Source organism: Hordeum vulgare, chromosome 7H (genome assembly GCF_904849725.1).
Source record: "Hordeum vulgare subsp. vulgare chromosome 7H, MorexV3_pseudomolecules_assembly, whole genome shotgun sequence".
In the NCBI taxonomy this organism is placed as follows: Eukaryota; Viridiplantae; Streptophyta; class Magnoliopsida; order Poales; family Poaceae; genus Hordeum; species Hordeum vulgare.
The window spans coordinates 379,560,167-379,581,879 of record NC_058524.1 but is presented as its reverse complement, the minus strand read 5'-3'; the positions used below and the strand labels follow the sequence as shown (position 1 = coordinate 379,581,879).

Here is a 21,713-nt window from a genome sequence, read left to right as displayed (position 1 = left end):
CTATAGTTTTCTGCGTGTCAAGTATTTGTTCCTATGACCATGAGATCATATAACTCACTCGCACCGGAGGAATACCTTGTGTGCATCAAACGTCACAACGTAACTGGTGACTATAAAGGTGCTCTACAGGTATCTCCGAAGGTGTCCGTTGAGTTAGCATGGATCAAGACTGGGATTTGTCACTCCGTATGACGGAGAGGTATCTCGGGGCCCACTCGGTAATACAACATCACACACAAGCCTTGCAAGCAATGTGACTACGTGTAAGTCACGGGGTCTTGTATTACAAAACGAGTAAAGAGACTTGCGGGTAACGAGATTGAAATAGGTATGCGGATACTGACGATCGAATCTCTGGCAAGTAACATACCGAAGGACAAAGGGAATGACATACGGGATTATATGAATCCTTGACACTGAGGTTCAACCGATAAGATCTTCAGAGAATATGTAGGATCCAATATGGGTATCCAGGTCCCGCTATTGGATATTGACCGAGGAGTACCTCGGGGCATGTCTACATAGTTCTCGAACCCGCAGGGTCTGCACACCTAAGGTTCGGTGATGTTTTAGTATAGTTGAGTTATATATGTGGTTAACGAATGTTTTTCGGAGTCCCGAATGAGATCATAGATGTCACGAGGATTTCCAGAATGGTCCGGAGATGAAGGTTGATATATAGGATGACTTCATTTGGTTACCGAAAGGTTTTCGGGCATTACCGGGAGTGCGAATGGGTTCCAGATATTCATCGGGAGGGGGCAACCCACCCAGGGGAAGCCCAAAGGCCCTAGGAGTGGTGCACCAGCCATTAGTGGGCTGGTGGGACAGCCCAAAGGGACCTATGCACCAATAAAGAAAAACCAAAGAAAAGGAAAATAAGGTGGGAAGGAAGAGAAGGACTCCACTTTCCAATCCTAGTTGGACTAGGCTTGGAGTAGGACTCCACCTCCTCCCTAGCTGGCGCACCCTTGAGGGCTTGGCCCTCAAGGCAAGCCTCCTCCCCCTCCCTCCTATATATAGTGTTGATTTAGGGCTGATTTGAGACAACTTTTGCCACGTGCAACTCAGATCTAGACACCATAGTTTTACCTTTACATCGTATTTCCGCGAAGCTCGGGCGTAGCCCTGCAGGAGTAGATCCTCCACCACCACCGGAGCGTCGTCACGCTGCCGGTGAACTCATCTACTTCTCCGTATTGCTTGCTGGATCAAGAAGGCCGAGATCATTGTTGAGTTGTACGTGTGCTGAACGCGGAGGTGCCGTCCGTTCGGCACTAGATCGGAACGGATCGTGGGACGGATCGCGAGACGGTTCGTGGGACGGTTCATGGACCGGATCGAGGGACGTGAGGACGTTCCACTACATCAATCGCGTTTATTAACGCTTCCTCCTGTGCGATCTATAAGGATACGTAGATCCAAATCTCCTCTCGTAGATGGACATCAGCATGATAGATCTTCGTGTGCGTAGGAAATTTTTTGTTTCCCAGTCAACGTTCACCAATAGTGGTATCAGAGCTAGGTTCATGCGTAGATGTTATCTCGATTAGAACACAAAGGGTTTTGTGGATGGTGATGTTCGATTTGCTGCCCTCCTTAGTCTTTTCTCGATTCAGTGGTATTGTTGGATTAAAGCGGCCCGGACCGACATTATTCGTACGCTTACGAAAGACTGGTTTCATCGCTTTACATGCAACCTCGTTGCATAAAGATGACTGGCGGGTGTTGGTTTCTTCAACTTTAGTTGAATTGGTTTTGACCCAGGTGGTCCTTGGAGAGGTTAAATAGCAATTTGCACATCTCCGTTGTGGTTTTTGCGTAAGTAAGAAGCGATCTACTAGATACCCATAGGAGCCACGTAAAACATGCAACAATAAATTAGAGGACGTCTAACTTATTTTTGCAGGGTATGCTTGTGATATGATATGGCCAATGACATGATGTGATATATTGGATGTATAAGATGATCATGTTGTAATAGTTAAATATCGACTTGCAAGTCGATGGTATGGCAACCGGCAGGAGCCATAGGGTTGTCTTTGAACTTACGTTTGTGTTTGCAGATGCGTTTACTATATTGCTAGGACGTAGCTTTAGTAGTAATAGCATAAGTAGCACGACAACCCTGATGGCGACACGTTGGTGGAGATCATGACGATGGAGATCATGGTGTGGCGCCGGTAACAAGAAGATCGTGTCGGTATTTTGGTGATGGAGATCAAGAAGCACAAGATGATGGCCATATCATGTCACTTATGAATTGCATGTGATGTTAATCCTTTTATGCACCTTATTTTTCTTAGAACGACGGTAGCATTATGAGGTGATCTCTCACTAAAATTTCAAGACGAAATTGTGTTCTCCCCGACTATGCACCGTAGCTACAGTTCGTCGTTTCAAGACACCACGTGATGATCGAGTGTGATATACTCAACGTTCACATACAACGGATGCAAAACAGTTGCACACGCGGAACACTCGGGTTAAGCTTGACGAGGCTAGCATGTGCAGACATGGCCTCGGAACACATGAGACCGAAAGGTCGATCATGAATCGTATAGTTGATATGATTAGCATAGAGATGCTTACCACTGAAACTACTCTCAACTCACGTGATGATAGGACTTGAGTTAGTGAATTTGGATCATGTACCACTCAAATGACTAGAGAGATGTACCTTTTGAGTGGGAGTTTAGCAAGTAATTTGATTAGTTAAACTCTAATTATCTTGAACATAGTCTAAGTGCACTTTGAAAATATTTGTGTTGTAGATCAATGGCTCACGTGACAGTCACCCTGAATTTTAATACGTTCCTAGAGAAAGCTAAGTTGAAAGATGATGGAAGCAACTTTATAAACTGGGCTCGTAATCTTAAGTTGCTCCTGCAAGCTCGGAAGAAGGATTATGTCCTTAATGCTGCGCTAGGAGATGAACCACCAGCTATGGCTAAGCAAGATGTTAAGAACGCTTGGTTAACCCGTAAGGAGGACTACTCGGTAGTTCAATGTGCAGTCTTGTAGGGCTCAAAGCCGGGACTTCAACGTCGTTTTGAGCATCATGGAGCATTTGAGATGTTCCAGGAGTTGAAGTTTATCTTTTAGAAGAACGCACGGATCGAGAGGTATGAGACCTCCGATAAATTCTATGCTTGCAAGATGGAGGAGAATTCGTTTGTCAATGAACATGTGCTCAAAATGTCTAGGTACTCAAACCGTCTAGATGAGCTGGGGATTGAACTCCCGCAAGAGGCTATCATCGACAGAATTCTTCAATCACTGCCACCAAGCTACAAGAGCTGTGTGTTGAACTATAACATGCAAGGGATGAACAAGTCACCCGGCGAGTTATTCGCGATGCTGAAAGTCGCAGAGTCAGAACTCCGTAAAGAGCATCAAGTGTTGATGGTGAATAAGACCACTAGTTTCAAGAGAAACGACAAAGGAAAGAAGGGTAATTCCAAGAAGAGTTGCAAGCATGTTGCCAATCCGACGAAGAAACCCAAAGTTGGACCTAATCCTGAAACGGAGTGTTATTATTGCAATGGTATGGGTCACTGGAAGTGCAACTGCCCCAAGTATCTGGCTGATAAAGAGGCGTCCAAGGAAAAATCAGGTATATTCGATATACATGTTATTGATGTGTACTTAACCAGCTCTCATAATAGAGGCTGGGTATTCGATACCGGTTCTGTTGCTCATATTTGCAACTCAAAACAGGAACTGCGGAATAAGCGAAGGCTGGGGAAAGATGAAGTGAGGATGTGCGTGGGAAATGGTTCCAAGGTTGATGCAATCGTCGTCGGCACAATTTCACTTCAGTTACCATCAGGATTAGTTATGAACTTAAATAATTGTTATTTAGTGCCTGCATTAAGCATGAACATTATATATGGATCTTGTTTATTGCGAGACGGTTACTCGTTGAAGTCAGAGAATAATGGTTTGTTCTATTTCTATGAGTAATATCTTTTATGGTCATGCACCCAATGTGAGAGGATTGTTCATATTGAATCTTGATAGAGATGATACACATATACATAACATTCAGACCAAAAGAGTTAGAGTTAACAATGATAGCGCCATGTTTTTATGGCACTGCCGCTTAGGTCATATTGGTGTAAAGCACATGAAGAAACCCCATACCGATGGATTTTTGGAGTCACTTGACTTTGATTCACTTGACACCTGCGAACGATGCCTCATGGGCAAGATTACTAAGACTTCGTTCGCCGGAACAATGGAGCGTGCAAGTGACCTATTGGAAATCATACATACCGATGTGTGCGGTCCGATGAGTGTTGAGGCGCGCGGCGGATATCGTTATTTTCTCACCTTCACTGACGATTTGAGTAGATATGGCTATGTCTACTTGATGAAGCACAAGTTTGAAACGTTTGAAAAGTTCAAGCAATTTCAGAGTGAAGTTGAAAATCATTGTAACAAGAAGATCAAATTCCTACGGTCTGATCGTGGGGGTGAATATCTGAGTTTCGAGTTTGGTGCTCACTTAAGACAATGTGGAATTGTTTCACAGTTAACACCGCCTGGAACACCACAGCGTAATGGTGTGTCCGAACGTCGTAATCATACTTTATTAGAGATGGTGCGATCTATGATGTCTCTTACCGATTTGCCATTATCGTTTTGGGGTTATGCATTAGAGACAGCTGCATTCACTTTAAATAAAGCACCATCAAAATCCGTTGAGATGACACCATACGAACTGTGGTATGGCAAAAGACCAAAGTTGTCAGTTCTTAAAGTTTGGGGATGTGATGCTTTGTCAAAAAGCTTCAGCCTGAAAAGATGGAACCCAAAGCGGAAAAGTGTGTCTTCATAGGTTACCCAAAAAAGACAGTTGGGTATACTTTCTCTCTCAAATCCGAGGGAAAAGTGTTTGTTGCTAAAAAACGGAGCTTTTCTTGAGACGGAGTTTCTCTCGCAGGAATTGAGTGGAGGGAAGATAGAACTTCATGAGGTTGTCGAACCTCTAATTCCTCTAGATGGTGGCGCAGGGCAAGGGGAAATCCTTGTTGCTGTAGCGCCTGTTGAGGAGCAAGTTGAAGATGATGATCATGAAATTTTGGATCAAGTTGCTATCGGACCTCGTAGGTCGACAAGATCACGTACTACTCCTGAGTGGTACGGTAATCCTGTCTTAACGATTATGTTGTTGGACAACAATGAACCTGTGAATTATGAAGAAGCAATGGTGGGCCCGGATTCCAATAAATGGTCGGAGGCCATGAAGTCCGAGATAGGATCCATCTACGAGAACAAAGTGTGAACTTTGGAAGTACTACCTGAAGTCCGCAAGGCTATTCAGAACAAATGGATATATAAAAAGAAGACGGACGCACACGATAATGTGAACGTTTATAAAGCTCGACTTGTGGCAAAGGGTTTTTCACAAGTTTAAGGAGTTGACTACGATGAGACCTTCTCACCGGTAGCGATGCTTAAGTCCGTCCGAATCATGTTAGCAATAGCTGCCTTTTACGATTATGAAATCTGGCAGATGGATGTCAAAACGGCGTTCCTTAACGGTTTTATTAAGGAAGAGTTGTATATGATGCAACCCAAATGTTTTGTCGATCCAAAGAATGCTAACAAAGTATGCAAGCTCCAGCGATCTGTTTATGGACTGGTGCAAGCATCTCGGAGTTGGAATAAGCGCTTTGATGAAGTAATCAAAGCATTTGGGTGTATACAAGTGGTTGGAGAATCTTGTGTTTACAAGAAAGTGAGTGGGAGCTTTGTGGCGTTTCTAATATTATATGTGGATTACATATTGCTGATTGGAAACAACGTGGAGCTTTTGGTGAGCATAAAGGATTACTTGAAAAAAAGTTTCTCTATGAAGGACCTAGGAGAAGCTGCTTACATTCTAGGCATTAAGATCTATAGGGATAGATCAAGACGCCTGATAGGACTTTCACAAAGCACATACCTAGATAAAGTTTTGAAGAAGTTCAAAATGGAACAGTCGAAGAAAGGGTTCTTTCCAGTATTACAAGGTATAAAATTGAGTAAGACTCACTGCCCAGCAACTGCGGAAGATAGAGAACAAATGAGTTCCGTCCCCTATGCTACAAACGTACGTTCTATCATGTATGCAATTTTGTGCACTAGACCAAACGTCAGCTTGGCCATAAGTATGGCAGACAGGTTTCAGAGTAATCCAGGAGTGGATCATTGGACGGTGGTCAAGAATAGTCTGAAGTACCTGAAAAGGACTAAGGAAATGTTTCTCGTTTATGAAGGTGACAAAGAGCTCGTCGTAAGAGGTTACGTCGACGCAAGTTTTGACACCGATCCGGATGACTCTAAGTATCAAACCGGATACGTATTTATTCTTAATGGGGGTGCGGTAAGCTGGTGCAGTTCCAAGCAGAGCGTCGTAGCAGATTCTACATGTGAATCGGAGTACATGGCAGCCTCGGAGGCAGCAAAGGAGGGTGTCTGGATGAAGCGGTTCATGACAGATCTTAGAGTTATGCCGAGTGCACTAGATCCATTAACTCTGTTATGTGACAACACTGGTGACATTGCCTTAGCAAAGGAACCAAGGTTTCACAAGAAGACCAGACACATCAAACGACACTTCAATCTCATCCGCGACTACGTCGAAGAAGAGGACGTAAATATTTGCAAAGTGCACACGGATCAGAATGTAGCCGACCCGCTGACTAAACCTCTTCCACGGGCAAAACATGATCAACACCAGAACTGTATGTGTGTTCTATTTATTACAATGTAAATCGCATGGCGATGTGAGGACTAGATTATTGACTCTAGTGCAAGTGGGAGACTGTTGGGAATATGCCCTAGACGCAATGATAAATGGTTATTATTATTTTTCCTATTTAAAGATAATCGTTTATTATCCATGTTATAATTGTTGAATTATGCCCTAGAGGCAATAATAAATATATAGTTATTATTATAATTCATGTATCAAGATAATAGTTTATTATCCATGCTATAATTGTATTGAATGAAGACTCATTTACATGTGTGGATACATAGACAAAACACCGTCCCTAGCATGCCTCTAGTTGGCTAGCCAGTTGATCGATGATAGTCAGTGGCTTCTGATTATGAACAAGGTGTTGTTGCTTGATAACTGGATCACGTCATTGGGAGAATCACGTGATGGACTAGACCCAAACTAATAGACGTAGCATGTTGATCGTGTCATTTTGTTGCTACTGTTTTCTGCGTGTCAAGTATTTATTCCTATGACCATGAGATCATATAACTCACTGACACCGGAGGAATGCTTTGTGTGTATCAAACGTCGCAACATAACTGGGTGACTATAAAGATGCTCTACAGGTATCTCCGAAGGTGTTAGTTGAGTTAGTATGGATCAAGACTGGGATTTGTCACTCCGTGTGACGGAGAGGTATCTCGGGGCCCACTCGGTAATACAACATCACACACAAGCCTTGCAAGCAATGTAACTTAGTGTAAGTTGCCGGATCTTGTATTACGGAACGAGTAAAGAGACTTGCCGGTAAACGAGATTGAAATAGGTATGCGGATACTGACGATCGAATCTCGGGCAAGTAACATACCGAAGGACAAAGGGAATGACATACGGGATTATACAAATCCTTGGCACTGAGGTTCAAACGATAAGATCTTCGTAGAATATGTAGGATCCAATATGGGCATCCAGGTCCCGCTATTGGATATTGACCGAGGAGTCTCTCGGGTCATGTCTACATAGTTCTCGAACCCGCAGGGTCTGCACACTTAAGGTTCGACGTTGTTTTATGCGTATATGAGTTATATGGTTGGTTACTGAATGTTGTTCGGAGTCCCGGATGAGATCACGGACGTCACGAGGATTTCCGGAATGGTCCGCAAACGAAGATTGATATATAGGATGACCTCATTTGATTACCGGAAGGTTTTCGGAGTTACCCGGAATGACGAATGGGTTCCAGGAGTTCACCGGGGGGGCAACCCACCTCGGGAAAGCCCATAGGCCTTGGGGGAGACACACCAGCCCTTAGTGGGCTGGTGGGACAGCCCACAAGTGCTCTATGCGCCAAGAGAAGAAAAATCAAGAGGAAAAGAAAAAAAAAAGAGGAGGAGGTGGGAAGGGAGGGGGACTCCCTCCCACCAAACCTAGTCCAACTCGGTTTGGGGGGGAGAGTCCTCCCCCTTGGACTCGGCCGACCCCCTTGGGGCTCCTTGAGCCCCAAGGCAAGGCCCCCTCCCTCCCACCTATATATACGGAGGTTTTAGGGCTGATTTGAGACGACTTTTCCACGGCAGCCCGACCACATACCTCCACGGTTTTTCCTCTAGATCGCGTTTCTGCGGAGCTCGGGCGGAGCCCTGCTGAGACAAGGTCATCACCAACCTCCGGAGCGCCGTCACGCTGCCGGAGAACTCTTCTACCTCTCCGTCTCTCTTGCTGGATCAAGAAGGCCGAGATCATCGTCGAGCTGTACGTGTGCTGAACGCGGAGGTGCCGTCCGTTCGGTACTAGATCGCGGGATTGTTCGCGGGGCGGATCGAGGGACGTGAGGACGTTCCACTACATCAACCGCGTTCTCTAACGCTTCTGCTGTACGGTCTACAAGGGTACGTAGATCACTCATCCCCTCTCGTAGATGGACATCACCATGATAGGTCTTCGTGCGCGTAGGAAAATTTTGTTTCCCATGCGACGTTCCCCAACAGTGGCATCATGAGCTAGGTTCATGCGTAGATGTCTTCTCGAGTAGAACACAAAAGTTTTTGTGGGCGGTGATGTGCGTTTTGCTGCCCTCCTTAGTCTTTTCTTGATTCCGCGGTATTGTTGGATTGAAGCGGCTTGGACCGACATTACTCGTACGCTTACGAGAGACTGGTTTCATCGTTACGAGTAACCCCCTTTGCTCAAAGATGACTGGCAAGTGACGGTTTCTCCAACTTTAGTTGAATCGGATTTGACCGAAGAGGTCCTTGAATAAGGTTAAATAGCAACTCATATATCTCCGTTGTGGTGTTTGCGTAAGTAAGATGCGATCCTACTAGATACCCTTGGTCACCACGTAAAACATGCAACAACAAAATTAGAGGACGTCTAACTTGTTTTTGCAGGGTATGATTGTGATGTGATATGGCCAACGATGTGATGTGATATATTGGATGTATGAGATGATCATGTTGTAATAGAAATATCGACTTGCACGTCGATGGTACGGCAACCGGCAGGAGCCATAGGGTTGTCTTTATACTAACGTTTGTGCTTGCAGATGCGTTTACTATTTTGCTAGGATGTAGCTTTAGTAGTAATAGCATAAGTAGCACGACAACCCCGATGGCAACACGTTGATGGATGATCATGGTGTGGCGCCGGTGACAAGAAGATCGTGTCGGTGCTTTGGTGATGGAGATCAAGAAGCACGTGATGATGGCCATATCATGTCACTTATGAATTGCATGTGATGTTAATCCTTTTATGCACCTTATTTTGTTTAGAACGACGGTAGCATTATGAGGTGATCTCTCACTAAAATTTCAAGACGAAATTGTGTTCTCCCCGACTGTGCACCGTTGCTACAGTTCGTCGTTTCGAGACACCACGTGATGATCGGGTGTGATAGACTCAACGTTCACATACAACGGGTGCAAAACAGTTGCGCACGCGGAACACTCAGGTTAAGCTTGACGAGCCTATCATGTGCAGACATGGCCTCGGAACACATGAGACCGAAAGGTCGATCGTGAATCATATAGTTGATATGATTAGCATAGGGATGCTTACCACTGAAACTATACCCAACTCACGTGATGATCGGACTTGGGATAGTGTAAGTGGATCATGAACCACTCAAATGACTAGAGAGATGTACTTTTTGAGTGGGAGTTTAGCATATAATTTGATTAAGTTGAACTATAATTATCTTGAACATAGTCTAAGTCCACTTTGAATATATTTGTATTGTAGATCATGGCTCATGCGACAGTCATCCTGAATTTTAAAACGTTCCTAGAGAAAGCTAAGTTGAAAGATGATGGAAGCAACTTTATAAACTGGGCTCGTAATCTTAAGTTGCTCCTGCAAGCTCGAAAGAAGGATTATGTCCTTAATGCTGCGCTAGGAGATGAACCACCCGCTACGGCTGATCAGGATGTTAAGAATGCTTGGTTAGCGCGTAAGGAGGACTACTCAATAGTTCAATGTGCAGTCTTGTATGGCTTAGAACCGGGACTTCAACGTCGCTTTGAGCATCGTGGAGCATTTGAGATGTTTCAGGAGTTGGAGTTTATCTTTCAGAAGAACGCCTGGATCGAGAGGTATGAGACCTCCGATAAATTCTATGCTTGCAAGATGGAGGAAAACTCGTCTGTCAGTGAACATGTGCTCAAAATGTCTGGGTACTCAAACCGTCTAGCTGAACTGGGGATTGAACTCCCGCAAGAAGCTATCACTAACAGAATCCTTCAATCACTGCCGCCAAGCTACAAAGGCTTTGTGTTGAACTACAACATGCAAGGGATGAACAAGTCTCTCGGCGAGTTGTTTGCGATGTTGAAAGTCGCAGAGTCTGAACTCCGTAAAAAGCATCAAGTGTTGATGGTGAATAAGACCACTAGTTTCAAGAGAAACAGCAAAGGCAAGAAGGGCAATTCGAATAAGAGCGGCAAGCATGTTGCCAATCCGCCGAAGAATCCCAAAGCTGGACCTAAGCCTGAAACGGGGTGTTTCTATTGCAAGGGTATGGGTCACTGGAAGCGCAATTGCCCCAAGTATCTGGCAGATAAGAAGGCGGGCAAAGAAAAATCAGGTATATTTGATATACATGTTATTGATGTGTACTTAACCGGCTCTCGTAGTGCCTGGGTATTCGATACCGGTTCTGTTGCTCACATTTGCAACTCGAAGCAGGAACTGCGGAATAGACGAAGGCTGGCGAAAGACGAAGTGACGATGCGCGTAGGAAATGGTTCCAAGGTTGATGCAATCGCCGTCGGCACAGTGTCACTTCAGCTACCATCGGGATTAGTGATGAACTTAAATCATTGTTATTTAGTGCCTGTATTGAGCATGAACATTATATCTGGATCTTGTTTATTGCGAGACGGTTACTCTTTTAAGTCTGAGAATAATGGTTGTTCTATTTCTATGAGTAACATCTTTTATGGTCATGCACCGAATGTGAGAGGATTGTTCATATTGAATCTTGATAGCGATACGCATATACATAACATTGAGACCAAAAGAGCTAGAGTAAACAATGGTAGCGCCATATTTTTATGGCACTGCCGCTTGGGTCATATTGGTGTAAAGCGAATGAAGAAACTCCATGCTGATCGACTTTTGGAGTCACTTGACTTTGATTCACTTGACACGTGCGAACCATGCCTCATGGGCAAGATGACTAAGACTCCGTTCTCCGGAATAATGGAGCGTGCAAGTGACTTGTTGGAAATCATACATACCGATGTGTGTGGTCCAATGAGCGTAGAGGCACGCGGCGGATATCGTTATTTTCTCACCTTCACTGACGATTTAAGTAGATATGGTTATGTCTACTTGATGAAGCACAAGTGTGAAACATTTGAAAAGTTCAAGCAATTTCAGAGTGAAGTGGAAAATCATCGTAAAAAGAAGATCAAGTTCCTATGGTCTGATCGTGGGGGTGAATATCTGAGTTTCGAGTTTGGTGCTCACTTAAGACAATGTGGAATTGTTTCGCAGTTAACACCGCCTGGAACACCACAGCGTAATGGTGTGTCCGAACGTCGTAATCGTACTTTGTTAGGGATGATGCGATCTATGATGTCTCTTACTGATTTGCCGTTATCATTTTGGGGTTATGCATTAGAAACGGCTGCATTCACTTTAAATAGGGCACCATCAAAATCCGTTGAGACGACACCATACGAACTGTGGTATGGCAAGAGGCCAAAATTGTCGTTTCTTAAAGTTTGGGGATGTGATGCTTATGTCAAAAAGCTTCAGCCTGAAAAGCTGGAACCCAAAGCGAAAAAATGCGTCTTCATAGGTTACCCAAAAGAGACAGTTGGGTACACCTTCTATCTCAAATCCGAGGGCAAAGTGTTTGTTGCTAAGAACGGAGCTTTTCTCGAGAAGGAGTTTCTCTCGAGAGAATTGAGTGGGAGGAAGATAGAACTTGACGAGGTTGTCGAACCTCTCATCCCTCTGGATGGTGGCGCAGGGCAAGGGGAAACCTCTGTCATTGCGACGCCGGTTGAGGAGGAAGTTAATGATGATGATCATGAAACTCCAGTTCAAGTTTCTGTTGAACCACGCAGGTCGACGAGATCACGTGCTGCTCTAGAGTGGTACGGTAATCCCGTTTTATCAATCATGTTGTTAGACAACAATGAACCTGCAAGTTATGAAGAAGCAATGGTGAGCCCAGATTCCAACAAATGGCTAGAAGCCATGAAATCTGAGATAGGATCCATGTATGAGAACAAAGTGTGGACTTTGTGATAAGACTTTCACAAAGCACATACCTAGATAAAGTTTTGAAGAAGTTCAAAATGAAACAATCCAAGAAAGGGTTCTTTCCAGTATTACAAGGTATAAAATTGAGTAAGACTCACTGCCCAACAACTGCGGAAGATAGAGAACAAATGAGTTCCGTCCCCTATGCTACAGCCGTACGTTCTATCATGTATGCAATTTTGTGCACTAGACCAGACGTCAGCTTGACCATAAGTATGGCAGACAGGTTTCAGAGTAATCCAGGAGTGGATCATTGGACGGTGGTCAAGAATAGTCTGAAGTACCTGAAAAGGACTAAGGAAATGTTTCTCGTTTATGAAGGTGACAAAGAGCTCGTCGTAAGAGGTTACGTCGACGCAAGTTTTGACACCGATCCGGATGACTCTAAGTATCAAACCGGATACGTATTTATTCTTAATGGGGGTGCGGTAAGCTGGTGCAGTTCCAAGCAGAGCGTCGTAGCAGATTCTACATATGAATCGGAGTACATGGCGGCCTCGGAGGCAGCAAAGGAGGGTGTCTGCATGAAGCGGTTCATGACAGATCTTAGAGTTATGCCGAGTGCACTAGATCCATTAACTCTGTTATGTGACAACACTGGTGACATTGCCTTAGCAAAGGAACCAAGGTTTCACAAGAAGACCAGACACATCAAACGACACTTCAATCTCATCCGCGACTACGTCGAAGAAGAGGACGTAAATATTTGCAAAGTGCACACGGATCTGAATGTAGCCGACCCGCTGACTAAACCTCTTCCACGGGCAAAACATGATCAACACCAGAACTGTATGTGTGTTCTATTTATTACAATGTAAATCGCATGGCGATGTGAGGACTACATTATTGACTCTAGTGCAAGTGGGAGACTGTTGGGAATATGCCCTAGACGCAATGATAAATGGTTATTATTATTTTTCCTATTTAAAGATAATCGTTTATTATCCATGTTATAATTGTTGAATTATGCCCTAGAGGCAATAATAAATATATAGTTATTATTATAATTCATGTATCAAGATAATAGTTTATTATCCATGCTATAATTGTATTGAATGAAGACTCATTTACATGTGTGGATACATAGACAAAACACCGTCCCTAGCATGCCTCTAGTTGGCTAGCCAGTTGATCGATGATAGTCAGTGGCTTCTGATTATGAACAAGGTGTTGTTGCTTGATAACTGGATTACGTCATTGGGAGAATCACGTGATGGACTAGACCCAAACTAATAGACGTAGCATGTTGATCGTGTCATTTTGTTGCTACTGTTTTCTGCGTGTCAAGTATTTATTCCTATGACCATGAGATCATATAACTCACTGACACCGGAGGAATGCTTTGTGTGTATCAAACGTCGCAACGTAACTGTGTGACTATAAAGATGCTCTACAGGTATCTCCGAAGGTGTTAATTGAGTTAATATGGATCAAGACTGGGATTTGTCACTCCTTGTGACGGAGAGGTATCTCGGGGCCCACTCGGTAATACAACATCACACACAAGCCTTACAAGCAATGTAACTTAGTGTAAGTTGCGGGATCTTGTATTACGGAACGAGTAAAGAGACTTGCCGGTAAACGAGATTGAAATAGGTATGCGGATACTGACGATCGAATCTCGGGCAAGTAAAATACCGAAGGACAAAGGGAATGACATACGGGATTATACGAATCCTTGGCACTGAGGTTCAAACGATAAGATCTTCGTAGAATATGTAGGATCCAATATGGGCATCCAGGTCTCGCTATTGGATATTGACCGAGGAGTCTCTCGGTTCATGTCTACATAGTTCTCGAACCCGCAAGGTCTGTACACTTAAGGTTCAACGTTGTTTTATGCGTATATGAGTTATATGGTTGGTTACCGAATGTTGTTCGGAGTCCCGGATGAGATCACGGACGTCACGAGGGTTTCCGGAATGGTCCGCAAACGAAGATTGATATATAGGATGACCTCATTTGATTACCGGAAGGTTTTCAGAGTTACCGGGAATGTACCGGGAATGACGAATGGGTTCCGGGAGTTCACTGTGGGGGCAACCCACCCCGGGGAAGCCCATAGGCCTTGGGGGAGACACACCAGCCCTTAGTGGGCTGGTGGGACAGCCCACAAGTGCTCTATGCGTCAAGAGAAGAAAAATCAAGAGGAAAAGAAAAAAAGAGAGGAGGAGGTGGGAAGGGAGGGGGACTCCCTGCCACCAAACCTAGTCCAACTCGGTTTGGGGGGGAGAGTCCTCCCCTTTGGACTCGGCCGACCCCCTTGGGGCTCCTTGAGCCCTAAGGCAAGGCCCTCTCCCTCCTACCTATATATACGAAGGTTTTATGGCTGATTTGAGACGACTTTTCCACGGCAGCCCGACCACATACCTCCACGGTTTTTCCTCTAGATCGCGTTTCTGCAGAGCTCGGGCGGAGCCCTGCTGGGACAAGGTCATCACCAATCTCCGGAGCGCCGTAACGCTGCCGGAGAACTCTTCTACCTCTCCGTCTCTCTTGGTGGATCAAGAAGGCCGAGATCATCGTCGAGTTGTACGTGTGCTGAACGCGGAGGTGCCGTCCGTTCGGTACTAGATCGTGGGACTGATCGCGGGATTGTTCGCGGGGCGGATCGAGGGACGTGAGGACGTTCCACTACATCAACCGCGTTCTCTAACGCTTCTGCTGTACGGTCTACAAGGGTACGTAGATCACTCATCCCCTCTCGTAGATGGACATCACCATGATAGGTCTTCGTGCGCGTAGGAAAATTTTGTTTCCCATGCGACGTTCCCCAACAATAATTGTATTGAATGAAAACATAGATACATGTGTGGATACATAGACAAAACAATGTCCCTAGCAAGCCTGTATTTGGCTAGCCAGTTAATTAAGGATAGTCAAGGTTTTCTGACTATGTACAAAATGTTGTTGCTTGATAACTGGATCACATCATTAAGAGAATCATGTGATGGACTAGACCTAAACTATGAATGTAGAATATTGATCGTGTCGTTTTATTACTATAGTTTTCTGCGTGTCAAGTATTTGTTCCTATGACCATGAGATCATATAACTCATTAGCACCGGAGGAATACCTTTGTGCATCAAACGTCACAACGTTACTGGGTGACTATAAAGGTGCTCTACACGTATCTCCGAAGGTGTCCGTTGAGTTACTATGGATCAAGACTAGGATTTGTCACTCTGTGTGACGGAGAGGTATCTCGGGGCCGACTCGATAATACAACATCACACACATGCCTTGCAAGCAATGTGACTAAGTGTAAGTCACGGGATTTTGTATTATAGAACAAGTAAAGAGACTTGCCGATAACGAGATTGAAATAGGTATGCGGATACCGACGATCGAATCTCGAACAAGTAACATATCGAAGGACAAAGGGAATGACATACGGGATTATATGAATCCTTGACACTAAAGTTCAACGCATAAGATCTTCGGAAAATATGTACGATCCAATATGGGTATCCAGTTCCCGCTATTGGATATTGACCAAGGAGTACCTCGGGGCATGTCTACATAGTTCTCGAACCCGCAGGGTCTGCACACTTAAGGTTCGGCGATGTTTTAGTATAGTTGAGTTATATGTGTGGTTACCGAATGTTTTTCGGAGTCCCGGATGATATCACGGACATCACGAGGGTTTACGGAATAGTCCAGAGACGAAGATTGATATATAGGATGACTTCATTTGGTTAACGAAAGGTTTTCGGGCATTACCGGGATTGTACCGGAAGTGACGAATGGGTTGCGGATGTTCACCGGGAGAGGGAAAACCCACCCGGGGAAGCCCAAAGGCCCTAGGGATGGCGCACCAGCCCTTAGTGGGCTGGTGGGACAGCCCAAAGGGACCTATGCGCCAAGAAAGAAAAATCAAAGAAAAGAAAAAAATGTGGGAAGGAAGGGAAGGACCCTACTTTCCAATCCTAATTGAAATAGGATTGGAGTAGGACTCCTCCTCCTCCCTAGCCAACGCACCTTGAGGGCTTGGCCCTCAAGGCAAGCCTCCTCCCCCTCCCTCCTATATATAGTGGTGATTTAGGGCTGATTTGAGATAACTTTTGTCACGTGGAACTCAGATCTAGACACCATAGTTTTACCTTTATATCGTATTTCTACGGAGCTCGGGGGGAGCCCTGCAGGAGTAGATCCTTCACCATCACCAGAGCGCCGTCACGCTGCCGGTGAACTCATCTACTTCTCTGTCTTGCTTGCTGGATCAAGAAGGCCGAGATCATCGTCGAGCTATACGTGTGCTGAACGCAGAGGTGTCGTTCGTTCGGCAATAAATCGAAACGGATCATGGGATGGATCGCGGGACGGTTCGTGGGACGGTTCGCGGGGCGGATCGAGGACGTGGGGACGTTCAACTACATCAACTGCGCTTCTTAACGCTTCCTGTTGTACGATCTACAAGGATACGTAGATCCAAATCTCCTCTCATAGATGGACATCAGCATGATAGGTCTTCGTGTGCGTACGAAATTTTTTATTTCGCATGCAACGTTCACCAACACAGGCAATATGATGCATGTCAAGTTTAATTATGCAAGACATGACATGACAATTCACAACAATCAAAAACTACATATTAAGTGAAGCTCAATATGCAACAACTTGCAAATTGACGCAACTCCACATTCAAATATTTAGTTCACTCTTGTTTAGGTACACGACAATTTAAATTGTTATTAACATGCAATAGGTGAAGCATAAATAAACTACACTAGCTACGCATTTTAAATGAGGTCAAAAGCAACTTATAGCATTTCCGAAACGACCCGACATGTTAATTTTGAAATCTGTTTAGAGCTGTCCTAAACACATTTTATATTTATTAAAAAACAAATAAAGTGGAGCATGTGTTTCCACACGTCATTCTAGTCGATTTACATATATGAAACATTTCAATCGGAGCTACGGTTAACTAGTTATGACATAAACCGTTTTAATATGACATCTACGCAAAACAAATTAAACAACAAGGTTAAACATTTTAAACACAAGTGGGAATTAGATATTGTGAAACTACGTACAATTCTGAACATGTTACGTGTATGTAGTTTTTAAATCCGAAGCACGGTTAAATATAGGGAATCGTTTCCACCCGGCGCGTCAGCCGAACCGACGCGCCGATCACCCCCTCGGCTCATACAACGTTTTTCTCATCCCGCGCGCTTCGCTGGTCAATGGATGCAACATTTTTCGTCTAAATTTGTTGCAACCAACGTCATTTTTGCTGCAAGCATAAATAAACTACGCTAGCTACGCATTTTAAATGATGTCAAAAGCAACTTATAGCATTTCCGAAACGACCCGACATGTTAATTTCAAAATCTGTTTAGAGCTATCCTAAACACATTTTATATTTATTAAACAACAAATAAAGTGTATCATGTGTTTTCACACGTCATTCTAGTCGACTTACATATATGAAACATTTCAATCGAAGCTACGATTAACTAGTTATGACATAAACTATTTTAATATGGCATCTACGCAAAACAAATTAAACAACAAGGTTAAACATTTTAAACACAGGTGAGAGTTAGATATTGTGAAACTACGTACGATTCTGAACATGTTACGTGTATGTAGTTTTTAAATCCGATGCACGGTTAAATATAGGGAATCGTTTCCATCCGGCGCGCCGGTCAAACCGACGCGCCAATCGCCCCCTCGCGCGCTAGCTCATGCAACATTTTTCCCATCCCGCGCGCTTCGCTGGTCAATTGATGCAATATTTTTCATCTAAATTTGTTGCAACAAGCATTTTTGTTACTACATTTTGTCCTAGTATAAAAGTTGCATATACGTTCGGTTGCAACTCCAGCTCGTCGGATTTTTCATTACAATCGATGTTTTTTACTTTTGTTACAACCATGTTAATTTTTGCTACAACCGGCATCATGTTTTGCTGCAACCGTTCACTAAAAAAGTTGCATACACGTCACATAAATATTTGTTACAACCGGCTTTGACTTTTGCTACCACATATCATCAGCTTCGTTTTTTTGCTACAATTACGTAGATATTTTTTTCTATAAATTTTATTTTTTGTTGCAATCGTTGAAAAAATTGTTGCATCACATCAAAATTTTGCTGCATAGGGAAAAAATGTTGCATGCGGATTCAACGGTGCGGACGCGCGCGGGTTGATGGATCGTACGGCCCGCGCGCGGAAAAGTTTAGGCCGACGCAGATCACTCCCCTTAAATATATAAGATGTTATAAAATCATGTTTTTTAATGCAGTGTCCTAGTTTATTAGAAAACCGCAACAAGGAAAAATAACGACCACGGGCTGAATAAAATTGGAGCGCTAGGGTATCAAACCATGACCTCCTAAATTGAATCCAGAGTGCTAACGAGTTGGACTGGCTACTGGTGTGTGCACGAACAGGGGCTCGTTGTCAAGTCAACCGAGGCAGAAATTGATTCCGGGGTGAGGGTAAAATGCGTGAAAACAAATGCTTTCTCCTGGGGACTTGTACACACGATCTCCCGGTTCTATTAGAGAAGTGCTATCCAACTAGGCTACGCATATTCAGTGATATTGGTGCAGGGGAGAACTACAAATACTAAGGAGGAGGCCGGTCTTCTTCTCCACGAACATGCATGGCAAAACAGAAGCAGACATGGCGGATCTGGCAGCTTCCATACCTGTGGCTCCGTTGGCCGGAACTGGCGCGGCTTGCGGTTGGCGTATAGGGGAGATGGCGGGGGTGCGGGATGCAGGCATCCCCTTCCTCTGCCCGATGCATAGGATGGACTGGCATGGTCAACTCGAACTCACGCGGGTCAACCGCAGCGAGGCTGGACGGGAACGGCGGCGCGATGGGACACCGTAGAGCGTCCGGGATGAGGGGAAAACGGCGGATTCGGTCATGGAAGCTCCGTTCCCCGCGGTGGTGCGGCGAGACCCGGCGACGTAGACCTTGGAGCTCGGCTCCGACGGCCATGGAGGATCCTGTGGGAAAGAGAGAGGACACGGGGTGAGAGGGAGAAATGGAGGGAGAGAGGAAGAGGCGGGGCGCCGGTCTGGCTCCAGCGAGCGGCCGACGGGGCTCGCAACGGCACGGGAGGCTGCGGCTCCGGGATCTGGCTATGGTTGCCCGGACATGTCCGGTTGGTGGTGGAGGTGTTCACACGTGGGATTGAGGCTAGCAGGTGGGACTGAGACTAGCAGGTGGAATTAAGAGAGGTGGCTGTAATTTTGGCTAGGGGGAAACTCTAGCGGAGTGACGGAGCTCTCTTCACAAGGTAGAATTATATAGGGAATGAACTATGATGGGTTGAACCTCGTCCGTTCGATCCCGATCCAACGACCACGAACGGAGGGAGGGGCTAGTTGGGTCTAGTGGGCTGTGTGGGTGGACTATGTGGGGATGAGAGGGAAGGAAGCAGCCCGTGACAAGATTTTTATACACTGAAATGTTCAGGAATTTAACTCACTATAGTGCCACTATATATTTAGTGCTTCAGATATCAAACAATCTTCGATTACGATGAAGTTTGGCACGCGATCTACCAACATCAAAATAAGACAGCACGCCAAGTTTCAACCCAATCCGAGGAAGTTTTATACACACTTTTAAAACAATATTTAAATGATATCGCGGGCGTGTGCATGTGAGGTTGGTCTCAAAACGGTCAATAACAATAATGAAGAGAACCGGCAACTAATAAAGGATGCAAGTTTTGAAAAAAATGACGACAAAGGAGTGCCGATGCAATGCGAATGCTGCGAATGGTGCGATGATAAATGAGATAAAAAATCACACGACGACAACGGAATAAAAGAAGAATCTTCTAGCGCATCATATCCGGGTTATTACACCAGTGCCCATATAGCATGTGGTTGTATTGCTTAGACAATCTTCAAATCCAAGACTTATTAGTCCTCATGCGGCATGGACGACTGATTGCCCCTTCAGCTTATGAAGGGCAGCCAATCGCTCCTTCTTCCTTGATTTAGTCGTTGCCCGCACCAGTATTCAGATGGTAAGTTTCACCCAGGGTAGAAGAGAATAGAGAACGTCAACAAGGCCAACCGGCCTAGCTCAGCGGTAAGTTCCAATTGTCAATGACTATGAGATCATTCAACAGTGCACCTATAAGGTATAAGCATGGCTAAGAATTTCTACTCCACCGGATTACTATATACTTCTACTCAGGTGTCAATGAATAGGCGACAAGAAGATCAAGGTATGTGTTAATCGACATGCTAACTACGAGAGTAAAAAACATTCATACCGTAACCATAAAACAAGATGCAATATTCTTAAAACATAGGATAAGTATGATCAAAGAAGAAGGCATGCCTTCATTGTTGAGTCCTTCTTCGGTAACCTGTTTATGTACATGTCCAAGGGCGTCACTCCCTACTCGTCGAAACGATAGCAAAAGACAAACAAATAAATACCAAAAACACAAATTCGAAATAACTTCCAAAACAACAATAGTCGCGTATGGATAGGAAGATATTGATCAAGAAGGAGATTCTAAATGAGGTAGAATGATAGGAAGGTAAGATATATGATTCAACGAGGTGACACGGTTTGGTTGACACGACTAAGAAAGGCTTGGTGATAAAGACTAACATTGTGATATGAATTATGCTACTAACACTATTAGTAACCACCACACATCTCAACAAGCATATAGGAAACTACCATATGAAAAACACAATGGCATCAACGCACACAAAATGGAACCGTCGTATGCACTAACTACACAATCACAACATGACATGATAAAGGTAAACGTTAACCACAAATAAATATTTAGATATATTTGTATGATGGTTAAAAGGAACCAAACATTTACATCACTGATATAATTTCAAAAGCAAGTATTTCTTAAGAGAACACCAACATCACACACCATACTAGTTAAGCAATCAAACATCATTCAACAACATGAATTGAAATGGTCTAGGTCCAGCCCTAAAACACTACTAAAATAAAATAGGATCCACTCCATTATGTCAAACAAATTCATTTATCAAACAATTAACAAGAAAACACCTGGAACAAATGGATGAACAACTATCGTAGACATGTTACGATTAACAGTAATGATCAACCACATAAAATATTTGGATTACTCCAAATATTTAATATGGTTAACAACAAGCAAGACTAAACACCAATCATACATCTATTAGCAAGCATTTCTATAACAAAATACCAACCAATACTATGGTAGAAAGTAATTAAAT

General features: G+C 44.1%; 1 protein-coding gene across 1 annotated transcript; it reads right to left on the bottom strand.

The window, feature by feature from the left end:
* Positions 1–12,322: 12,322 nt before the first annotated feature.
* LOC123409220 lies at positions 12,323–19,709 on the bottom strand. The gene is made up of 2 exons (XM_045102182.1): positions 19,154–19,709; positions 12,323–12,365 (listed from the first exon to the last, which is right to left on the bottom strand). Exons 1-2 carry the CDS (start codon positions 19,450–19,452, stop codon positions 12,350–12,352), a joined length of 315 nt encoding a protein of 104 aa, XP_044958117.1. The 5' UTR covers positions 19,453–19,709; the 3' UTR covers positions 12,323–12,349.
* Positions 19,710–21,713: the final 2,004 nt, after the last annotated feature.

Excerpts from the sequence above, each read along its gene's own strand:
- LOC123409220 (XM_045102182.1), bottom strand. The coding sequence starts at position 19,452 with ATGGCCGTCGGAGCCGAGCTCCAAGGTCTACGTCGCCGGGTCTCGCCG.